This window comes from Otolemur garnettii, unplaced genomic scaffold (assembly GCF_000181295.1).
Source record: "Otolemur garnettii isolate 467f Iridium unplaced genomic scaffold, OtoGar3 scaffold00122, whole genome shotgun sequence".
Classification (NCBI taxonomy): Eukaryota; Metazoa; Chordata; class Mammalia; order Primates; family Galagidae; genus Otolemur; species Otolemur garnettii.
In genome coordinates, this window is record NW_003852517.1 from 3,407,637 (window position 1) to 3,419,246 (window position 11,610).

At 45.2% G+C, this 11,610-nt stretch overlaps 1 protein-coding gene across 1 annotated transcript; it reads left to right on the plus strand.

Moving 5' to 3' along the window:
- The first annotated feature begins 341 nt into the window (after nucleotides 1-341).
- On the plus strand, nucleotides 342-11,131 carry ZDHHC23 (zinc finger DHHC-type containing 23). The gene is made up of 4 exons (XM_003797729.3): nucleotides 342-613; nucleotides 5,209-5,919; nucleotides 8,363-8,530; nucleotides 10,259-11,131. Exons 1-4 carry the CDS (start codon nucleotides 453-455, stop codon nucleotides 10,524-10,526), a joined length of 1,308 nt encoding a protein of 435 aa, XP_003797777.1. The 5' UTR covers nucleotides 342-452; the 3' UTR covers nucleotides 10,527-11,131.
- Nucleotides 11,132-11,610: the final 479 nt, after the last annotated feature.

Below are 11,610 nucleotides of genomic sequence, written 5' to 3' on the forward strand. Positions count from 1 at the left end.
CGTCCGCCGGTGCCAGCGGGCATACGCTTCGCTTCTCCCCAGCGCTCAGGGTGAGTTTCCACCAGCGCCCAGCCTCCGGGCGGGGACCGCTCGGCCCCCCGCAGCCAGCACCCGCAGGTGAGCGCTACCGCCCGCGCCCCTGCTGTCCTGGGCGCGTGGATTGTCCGTCGCTATGGAAACAGCTGGTGCCCAGACGGCGCCTGCACTGGAGGGGAAGGGGCGGTGAGGGCAGCTCCGAACCCTGAGAAGCCTGGAGCCCGGTGCCTGGCCAAGCGGAGCCACAGAAGCCTGTGGATATGGGACCCCCTCTCCCCCTCTTACTTCTCATTTTTGATGGCTCTGGCGTTGGCGGTTAATCAGAGGCGTGGATGTGTTTACAAGATGTTAAGTTGTGTTCTTTCCATCTTTACCTTCTGAGGGCTTCTTACGCCTCTCGGTGACGGGTGCAAATCATGACACAAAAGGGCAGTCTGAAGCCAGTGAAGAAGAAGAAAACCGAAGAACCTGAATTGGAGCCCTTGTGCTGCTGCGAGTACATAGATCGGAATGGGGAAAAGAACCACATGGCTTCTTGTTTGTGTGATTGCCAAGATCTGGATGAAGGGTGCGATAGGTAAGAACACTGCGCTTTCCCGATGCGACCCCACCGGCCCTTCCGAGAACTTCCGTCTGTATTTTAACCTTAGCCACCAGGATGCTAGAATTTGCTCTTGATTCTATTTCCAAGCGTCTAAAATGAGAGTTGGCTTCTATGTGAAGTGTGAGGATTTTATAAAGGTAAATTACGCAGTAGTACACGGAGGTTTGTCCAGCTCAGTTTACTAGGAGATTATCATTTTCATTTAAGGAGAGAAGATGACAGAACTGCAGATGAAAGGATAGCAGGCAAGTTAGTATTCAAAACAAAATAAAGGCAAGCCGGTAGAATCTGTAAATTTAAAATGCGCACAGTTCCAGAAAGTCCCTGCATTTGTGGCCTCAGCATTTAGAGACTGACTACTTAGGATTGAGTTTAACCTGGCCACAAAAGGCTTCAGAGTTTGAAAAATCATTGTCATGCTGTTGGTACTGGTGTCACCCCTTGCTTCTGGGGAGGAACTCCAGCCAGAAGGCATGTGTTTCCCTTGGGTTGACTGTTTTCTTTGTGAACAGCAATATTGTCGTGATTGATATATTGCATTTGGCTTTTATTTTCACCACTATCCCAGTGATGGAAATCACTATCTAAAAAGGTAATTTTGTACCAAATAGTAATAACCTGGTTTTTATCCATTTCATAAATAATTGTATATTTAAAAATTATTATATGAAAGGCATGATGTGAGGAGAATTGGAATGTGGGAAACTTGCTTTCCCATAGGTAATTACTTCTGGTTTAAAAAGTCATTGTGACTGCGTATTGCCATCCATAGGGCTTGGTGCATTAATACAGCCATAAAAAGCATTCCCCAGGGACCACTGCAGTCTTGTACCAACCTTGACTCCTAAAGACCCCATTATTCTGTTGTGATCCTTCTTTGATAGTGTTTGCTATACATCTTTTTTACAGGTGTCTTTAACAATAGGTTCTTTAGACTTAGGCTTGAAAATGGAGCACTTTACACTAATGAGGAGAAATGACGCCGTTTCCATAACCACCAGCACTCAAGACCGCAGCTCTCCATTAACCTTGCTAACTCTTCCCTCCTGGTTCTGGAGACCTCTATATCCTATATCCTCTGGAGAAAGGTGTCCAGTGCTTCCCCTGTCCCTGCTGCTCTTTGTCACTCCCATATGGTTAATCTTCAGTTCATTTCCAGGTTCTCATTCTACTTTTTAAAATTGTCTGTAATTGAAGTTATCTTTTCTTAAACTCTACCTTTCCTCACTAGCTTGTCTTTTATTCAGGCTGCTTTGATAAAGTGCCGTAGATAGAGTAATTTAGAAACAACATAAATTTATTGCCTACAGTCCTGGAGCCTGAGAAACTGAAGCTCAAGGTGCCACCAGATTATTTGGTGCGACCTTCTTCCTCATAGGTAGTGCCTTCTTGTTGTGTCCTTAAATGGTGGAAGGGCAGAACAGGGTCTTTAGTTCTCATTTACTGATACGGTTTCAATGCTTGACCCCCTCCAAATCTCAAGGTGAAATTTGGTCCCTATTATTTGAGGTGGAGCCAAGTGAGAGGTGTTTGGATCACAGGGGTGGATCCCTCCTGAATGGCCTGGTGCCCTCCCCATGGTAATGAGTGAGTTCGTAGAGAGCTGGCACCTCCCCCCTCCCACCTCTTCTTTTCACCATGTGGCCTCCTCCTCCTTGGTCTTCTGTCTTGAGGAAGCTTCCCGAAGCCCTCACAAGAAGCGGATGGTGGTGCCATGCTTCTTGTATAGCCTGCAGAACCATGAGCCAAATAAAACTCTTTTATATACCAATTAACCAGTCTCAGGTATTTCTTTTATAGCAATGCAAACTTTAGACTAACACAGGTACTAATCACGTTCATGAGAGATCCACTTTCATGATTTAATCATCTCCTAAAGGCCCTGTTGGGAATTAGATTTCAACTTAATAAATCTTGGGGGGAGTACATATTTAGACCATAGCACTCCACCCCTGGCTCTTCAAAATTTACATCCTTCTCATATGCAAAATACATTCATTCCATCCCAATGGCCCTCTTAACTCATTCTGGCATCAACTCAAAAGTCTACTGTTCAGAAATCTGAATATCATTGTCTAAATCAGATATGGGTGGGACTCAAGGGAAGATTCACCCTGAGGCAAATTCTCCTCTAACAGCCTGTGAAATCCAACAAGGTATGTGTTTCCAAAATACAAAGGTGGGACACAGTATAGTTCTAAAAAGGATCAACAGGAAAGAAGAAAGGAGTGACAAGTCCCAACCCAACAGGTCAAACAAGTCTTAAGGTTTGAGAATAATCTTTGACTGATGTCCCTCCTGGAGGGAAATTGAGCACCCAAGGCGAAATTGTCACAGCTTTGCTGAGTACAGCCAAGACCACAGCTGTTCAGGCTAGAATTGCACACTGGTGGCTCTACGAGCTTGGGGTCTTGGGAGCGACGCTGACCCTACCCCACCGCTGCATTGCCTCAGAGGGGGCTCTCTAGAATGCCCCCACACTCATGGCTCCCCTGGGAAGTGCCCTGATGGGGGCTCTCTGGTGGCAATTCCCTACTTCAGCCCCAGGGCACCCCCAGGGCATCCGTAGAAATCTAGTGGAGGTAGTCATGCCTGTGTAGCTCTTGTACTCTGTGCCTGCGGAGAGTTGGCACTGTGTGGATACTGCTCTTCAGAGAGGTAGCCACTGTGGTGTGCATGGTAGCTAGACCCACTGGAGCCACAGCTGGAGCTGCCATGGAGTGTGGCAGCAGAATGGAGGGAGCAGAGACTTGCGGTGTGCCAGGCAGTAAGCCCTGAGCTCCCCTGGGTGTCCCTGGCCCCTCCTATGAAATCATTCTCCCCTCAAGGCCGTGGCATTCTGGGTTTGATGAATAGCATGGGGTGGATCCTTACTGATCCCCCTTATCCACTGCCTTGCTGTTCTCTCCAAAACACACTTTCTTGTTTGTTACTATATAGACAGGCTGAGAAGGCTAAGAATTTTCAAAATCTTTTAAGTTCTGCTTCCCTTTGATTGTAAATTGTCTTTAAGTCATTTGTCTCTTCTTGAATTTTATTGTAAGCATTCTAGAGAAGCCATGCAGCATGCTGAATGCTCTGCTTAGAGATTTATTCTGCCAAATATTCAATTTTATGGCTCTTGGATTCTACTTTATTCAGAACACTAGGATACATGCAGTTCCACGTAGTTCTTTGTCACTTTAAAACAAAGATGGCCTTTCCTGCACCTTCCAGTAGGATGTTCCTCATTTCCATCTAAGATCTTGTCAGAATGGCCTTTACTGTTGATATTTCTACCAACTTTTTGCTCTTGACCTCTTTGGTAATCTCGAAGATTGAGGCTTTCCCTCTACAGCCCTTTTCTTCTGCACCCTTGCCAGAATCACCCTGTTGTTTCATAGTGGCGCAGGTGGTTTTCCCAGCATACAGTTCAGAACTCTCAGCCTCTACCCATTACTCAGTTCCAAAGCTGCTTCCACATTTTTAGATATTTGTCATAGCAACACCCACATCTCTATCAATTTCTGTCTCAGTCCATTTGGGCTGCTATAACAAAATACCTTGGGCTGGGTAATTTATAAACAACAAATTTATGGCTCATGGATCTGGGGCTTGGCATGTCTTAAGTTAAGGGGCCAGCAGATTCATTGTCTGGTGAGGGCTCTCGCTTTCTGCGTCTATGACACATGAGGCACTGTCTTGCTGTGTCCTCATGTGGTGGGTGGGCTGAATAAGTTTCCTCAGGCTTCTTATAGAGTCACTAATCCATTTAAAAGGGCTCTGCCCTTATGACCTATTTGCTTCCTAAAGGCCCCCCCTCTTAATACTATTGTATTGGGGATTGGGTTTCAACGTGAATTTTGGGGAGGACACAAATGTTTAAAACATCATATAGTCCAAGTGTCCAAAAAAGTCAACAAATACCACTGTTTACCTATTTCAGTCATTTGACTCATACTATTAATACATGTAGTTTGACCTTCAGCCTTCCTTGTGTAGACCCCTGGCCCTGGTAGACTGCTTTTTCCCCTAGATCTAGCCCAGGTTTTGTGCTGTACATATTTCTTTCCACCAGAAAGCTTCCCTCCCTCTCCATCCATACAAGTGCTCGGTGACCATCAGGGTTGAGCACAGATCTTACCTTTCCACAAAGACCCCCTGATGACTCCACCCAGAAGTACTGGACTGTCGCCTGACTGTGCCTTAGGATGTTTGATCATAAGAGTTCTTTGATGATTGCTGCTTTGTCACTCACCTAGTATTTTTGAATCTCCATGTTGTCTTCACAACTAGATTGTGAGGTTTTTTTTTTTGAGATTCTTAGGACACAGGTGTGTAAACATAATTTGTATGGAGTATGGGCATATACCTATGTATTTGTTTAGTGGGGAATGCTTTAGTGAAGACTGTTAAGTTTCTAAACATTATTTTCTTGTTCCTATTTAAAAAAATGACATGTGAGTCTGGAAAGCTTGTGTTTAGTAAGACACTCGGCCTTTGGTCTCTTTTATCGTTTTTGATATTCTGTGGTTTTTAATTCAGTAAACCCATATGAAGTCCCTTCTCTTTGTGCTCTTTCTGAATAGATGGATTACATGTAAATCTGTGCGGCCAGAGACTTGTGAAAGAATCATGGATACAATTTCTGATCGCCTCCGAATTCCTTGGCTTAGGGGAGCCAAAAAAGTTAACATCAGCATCATTCCTCCCCTGGTCCTCCTGCCTGTCTTCCTGCACGTGGCTTCCTGGCACTTCCTCCTGGGGGTGGTGGTTTTGACCTCCCTTCCTGTGCTGGCACTGTGGTACTACTACCTCACTCACAGAAGGAAAGAACAGACTCTGTTTTTCCTGAGCCTCGGACTGTTCTCACTGGGCTACATGTACTACGTGTTCCTGCAGGAGGTGGTCCCCAAAGGGCGTGTGGGCCCCACTCGGCTGGCTGTTCTGACCTGTGGGTTATTTCTGATACTCTTAGCCTTGTACAGAGCCAAGAAGAATCCAGGCTACCTCAGCAATCCCACTAGCAGGGAGAGATCTCTAAGTGGCAGCCAGTTGGAATGCCCGGACAGAAAAGGGCAGGAGAAGACCAAAGGCTTCCCCGGAGCAGACACATCAGGAAGTCTCAATAACCGCACGCTGAAGGATGACCTGAAGGGCTCTTCCAGGATGTTGGCTGCAAGTCCCACTAAGGTGAAGGAGGACTGGTGTGCCAAGTGTCAGCTGGTGCGGCCGGCCCGGGCCTGGCATTGCCGGATATGTGGCATCTGTGTGAGGCGAATGGATCATCATTGTGTCTGGTATGTTGGAAAAATTTGGAGACTTTGAAAGTGTAAATGCATGGGAAACTAGCCGCATTTGATCCTCTTTTGTGCTATCCTAAAATTTTTCTGCTTCCCAGCTTTACACCTTGTAGATATTTGTGGGCTGCTAGGATGTTCCCACTTAGTCATCAGTTTTTCGAGTTTCACAAATTTAGTTTCTTCAGTCATTTCCGGAAGAAGAATAGAAAACTCGTGGGGTATTTTTTGTAATTTTCTTTTGAATGCTCTTCATTTAGCTCTTACTTTCTAATAGAGAAGTATCTACAGTGGAGTGATTTTTTTAAAAAAGAATTTATCAGAATCAGTGTAGGCACATTGGCCATGCAATTCCTTTTTTTTTTTTTTTTTTTGAGACGGAGCCTCAAGCTATCCCCTGGGTAGAGTGCCATGGCATCATGCTCACAGCAACCTCCAACTTCTGGGCTCAAGCGAGTCTCCTGCCTCAGGCTCCCAAGTAGCTGGGACTACAGGCGCCCGCCACAACGCCTGGCCATTTTTTGGTTGCAGCCATCATTGTTGTTTGGCGGGCCCGGGCTGGGGATTCGAACCTGCCACCTTAGGTGTATGTGGCTGGCGCCTTAGCCACTTGAGCCACAGGCGCCGAGCCGCAATTCCGTTTGAATACAGAGCTCAAGAAAACATAGCCCTATTTTTAGGTGACTATTCTGTCCTCTTGCCATACATCTTTAATCATTTTTTTGATGCTACTGGTGATTTTCACTGACCGTTAGAGAGTTGAGGCCCTACCATAAACTATTTGGTTATTTGAGGGAGAGATGAGTCTTCTTTCCTACCTTCCATCTGGCCAGTGACAAATGAAAACACATAAAGCCCATTAGATGTAAAGTGTGACATTTCAAGGTAATGCTGCAGTTTTACTGAGTAAATCTAAACTAAAGGGAGTGTCATTCATTCCTATGGTACTGTCAGTAGCGTATTTGCTGGTTTCTTGCTCTTCAGGCAGTGTGGTCAGTGAGTCATGCTTGTGTCTAGATTGTGGCCCTCTAGCATCCCCCCCTCAGAAGGGGACGTAGGAGAGTGTGAATGTGTGGGAAAGGCCAAGAGGGCATCAGAGCAGACTTCAAGAGTATGGCTCAAGTACAGGGACAGCGTTTTTCTGGGACTTTGTCTTTAGAAGTAAACAGGTGTTTTCCTTTTTGGGTATTCTAGAGTGTCTTCATCATTCAGTCCCTTGTGTGTGTTGAGGGTGGGGTGTCCCTCTTTGGAAACCCAAGTGCTGGCTTTGCTGAGGTCCTGAAAACCTCACCTAACAGTAGGTCTCCCACCTCAGGGTCCCAGTGTGCCAGTGTGTACATCCTGCCCTACAAATGGCTGTGACATAAAACTGTTTTTGCCTGATAGATAGCTGGCTTGTTAACAAGTTGTGTTCCACCTCACACCATGTTTCCGACCTTTTTGGATGGTTTTATTACTCCCTACATATTTAACCCATGTTTTCCCACACTGTCACAATAGGACTGTCGTCAGAGGACTTAGCATTTTTAGTTTTTATAACTGTACTGTTTGTCCCCTTTTCCTTAGCATGCTGGTGACAGTGTCAACTCTCTTCATAGCTGGGCAGCAAACTTCACTTACCAGTGCTTAGAAAGATTTGTTAGTGAGGTTCTGCTTTTTGTTTTGAGACAGAGTCTTACTATGTCGCCCTCAGTTGAGTGCCCTGGCATCACAGTTCACAGCAACCTCAAACTCGGGCTTATTCTTTTGCCTTAGCCTCCTGAGTAGCTGGGGCTATAGGCACCCATCACAACACCCGGCTATTTTTTGGTTGCAGTTGTCATTGTTTAGTAGGCCTGGGCCTGGCTCGTATCCGCCAGCTTCGGTGTATGTGGCTGGCGCCCTATTCTCTGAGCTACAGGTGCCGAGCCAGGTTTGCTTTTTTATTTAGTTTTGTCCTTAAACTAATGATAAGATTCTACTTTGCAAAGAGCAGAGAATATGGCTGGGTGCGGTGGCTCATGCCTGTAACCCTAGCACTCTGGGAGGCTGAGGCAGGTGGACTGCTTGAGCTCAGGAGTTGGAGGCCAGCCTGAGCAAGAGCAAGACCCTGTGTCTACAAAAAACAAAAAAACTAGCTGGCATAATGGCGGGTGCCTTGGGTGGCTAAGGCAGGAGGATTGCTTAAGCCCAAGAGTTTGAGATTGCTGTGAGCTATGATGATGCCACAGCACTCTACCCAGGTTGACAGAGTGAAACTCTGTCTCAAAAAAAAGGTGGAAGGCAGAGAATATAAAACTGAGTTTGTCTGCGGAAAAGTTTTAATTCCCTAAAATTGAAAAATAAGAGAACTTTCTTTTTAATAAGTGAAATTCACACTGTCCCTATTTTAAAAGCTTTCTTTTTTTAACATAAAGAACTTTTAAAAACACGTTTGCCTTTCTTTCCTCTGTGCTGTTTTGAGGATAAATAGCTGCGTTGGAGAATCAAATCATCAAGCATTCATACTTGCCCTTTTGATCTTCTTGCTCACCTCGGTGTACGGGATCACACTGACCTTGGACACCATTTGTAGAGATAGAAGTGTCTTCACAGCTCTCTTCTACTGCCCTGGAGTTTATGCAAACTACAGGTGAGTTGTGGATCTAACAATATAGAGGCCCACAGAGGAAGTTGCCATTAAGGGTGGCTGTTACATACCGCTGGCCTGGCAGTTCTCAACCGAAGCATCTAAGGTAATGTCAGAAGGATGTTAACCCTTAAAAAATAAGGAGGAAGTAGTCTACAAACAGAAGCAGGCTTACTCAGGGGCTTCCAGGGTTAGACAACTGCTCATATGTACACCAGGGTAGCAACAGTGAAAGTAAAACAACAAATAACCAGGGCCTATTTGTCATAGTATCAAGAATCTCTTCTCACTTAGTGCTGGATTCTGGTACTTGTTAGCCCAGTCTTAATTCACTACTTCTGACCCTTTTAAGAAGCACTCAGTGTGTCTGTAACCTTTCTTTTCTTTCTAACCTCCTCTTGGCTTTTCCTGTTCTACTTTTTTTTTTTTAATCACCACTCATGATTACTGTGGTATGTAGGTCAATATTTCCTTAGGCATTGTTAGGTCGGGGCCCATTTATACATTGTGAGGATCCCTGAGCTATGACACAAGCTGGGATTCTTCAGCTTCAGTCCCTGCCACCTCTCTCCTGAATGCCAGGGATCCCCTCTGCCCTTATTTATTTCTTTCCTTGTCTCTGCTGTCTTCCTGACGTGGGAGCTCTCTGGTTTGATCCTTTTCTTTCTTCCCACTCTTCATTTTCAGTATTCCCCTACGGCCTTTGTTTATGTTAGTATGTGGATAGATCTCAGCATTGCCATTCTAGCTCTAGACATTAATGGGCATTATCAGAATAGATTAGATTGATCCTCTTCCTCAGGTAAGTTTCTTTCCTAGCTATGTGGAGAGTTTGTGAAATTCTGCCCTAAAACCATGGGTGCTAAGTGTCCTAAGGCAGAGCAAGTCTCCACCTTCAGTGAACTGAGGAGCACAGTCCTGCCGTTGGTCCTCACCCTGCTCTGGAGGGGATTCGCATCACCTCATCTTTATGGTGAGGTCCTTGGATTTAATCATCTCCAAAGCCCTTCAGCTTTCCGAGTAAAGCTTCTGGATGAGTTTTATTTCCAGGCAATGCTTAATTTGGGATTATTTGAATGAAAATAATCAAATGGCAGATGCTAAATGGCAGCCCCTCCTCATGGTCTCATTCATGCCTGGGTCTCAATCACCCTCTCCTGCCCTGGGTGATTCTGTTTGGCTTTGGGAAGCCAAGTTTGGGATGTTACGATGTTCCTGCACCTCTTATAGGTAAGCAAAGGGCCAGGAATGTTGGGAGTTTTCTTCTTTGTGTTCCCCAGCACTTGACTGAAAAGAATGGAGATTAACAACTTTAGCACTGTTCCTAGGTGCCCACCTGATGCTTCCTTGGAGATATTTATAGCAGTCTCATGGTGCCTTTGTTTTCTCAGGCATTAGGTACAATTGAGGAGTTATTCATTCAACAAACAAATGTTGAACACTATTATGTCAGGCACTCTGATGGTTGTATGGAGGACACAGAGTACAAACAACAGTTCTTGCTATTCTAGTGTAACACAGTAGGAAAAGCACCCGTAATTTAGAATAAAATAGAACATGTCAATTTTCCTATGTTAGGGCATTGACATTCTGAGTATCTTCCAGAGAGTTGGGGAAAGTGCCAAAGTCCTTAGTAATAAGTACAAACAAAATGTATAAAATGATAGCATGATGATAGCTTTCTCAGTGTGACAAAAACAGCAGCCCTGATGGGCCTTTGCTCCCACCCAGCTCAGCCCTGTCCTTCACCTGCGTGTGGTACTCTGTGATCATCACAGCGGGTATGGCCTACATCTTCCTGATCCAGCTGATAAACATCAGCTACAACGTGACCGAGAGGGAAGTCCAGCAGGCCCTCCGGCAGAAGACTGGGCGCCGGCTCCTCTGGGGGCTCATCGTGGACACAGGCCAGTACAACAGGGGCTTCCTGCGGAACTGGCACCAGTTCTCCACGCTGGGCACACGCGCGTTCCCCCACCCTGCCGAGGACATTGTCTGAAGTGCCTTCTGTGGGGCTTGCTGAGGGGCCGTGGCTCCTCCCTCCATCTCCCTTTCATTTTACACTTCAGTGTCCACGCGGGATGTTCATTTTATCCCAGTTTCTTAAAGGGAACATAGGGCCATGCTCAGGTTTAGAGACGGGACTGGGAAGAAGTTAATTTTTCTGACTTCACAACGTAAGAGGTTTTTATAGTGAAGCAGTAAAAGTAGAGCCATTCCTTGCCAGTCACCTTATTAATTGACTCAGTCACCAGAAGGTGGAAAGGATGTGGATTGCTAATGCACAAATTGAGAGAAGCAATTCCCATCCATTAGTGTGGGGTTTTGGATAGTTTCTAGTCCCTCTTTCAATTTTTAATAGCCATGTGACCCTTAGTTGAGTCACTTTCCCAAGTCTCAGGGTCATCTGTAAAGTGGGGTACTAATGCCTGCCATGGCTACCTCACGGAGCTGTTGTGGGGGTCACGTGAGGATGAGGGATATGGAAGGCACACAGAAACAACTAAAGCCCCATGAGATAGGAAGTATTTTTAGGAAAATCCTAAGACATAAGGAAAATGTTGCCGGGTATTGTGGCGGGCACCTGTAGTCCCAGCTACATGGGAGGCTGAGGCAAGAGAATTGCCTAAGCCCAGGAGTTGGAGGTTGCTGTGAGCTGTGATGCCACGGCACTCTACTGAGGGCAATAAAGTGAGACTCTGTCTCTACAAAAAAAAAAAAAAAAAAAAAAAAAAGAAGGAAAATGTTTATAGGTCAGACTATTGATGCCAATATTATTAGGGTAATCAGTTTTTAGCATATACTATGTTGTACAATTATGAGAATTTCAATTTCTCCTTCTAAGTATTAGACATTAACTACTCAAACAGAGTAGATGATGACCAGATGAATTCATGCTAGTCATCTGAACTTGAAAGGATAGTTGATAATTATAATTATTGCTAATGTAATGTACAGTGGTCATGAGTTTAGGTGATGAATTGTTATATATTTTTTTTATGTATGTCTGGATTTCCTGCGAGTAACTCCAGTAGGAGTTACTGTCTTTCCCCTCTTCCCCATATTCACCTGGTAAGGTGCTA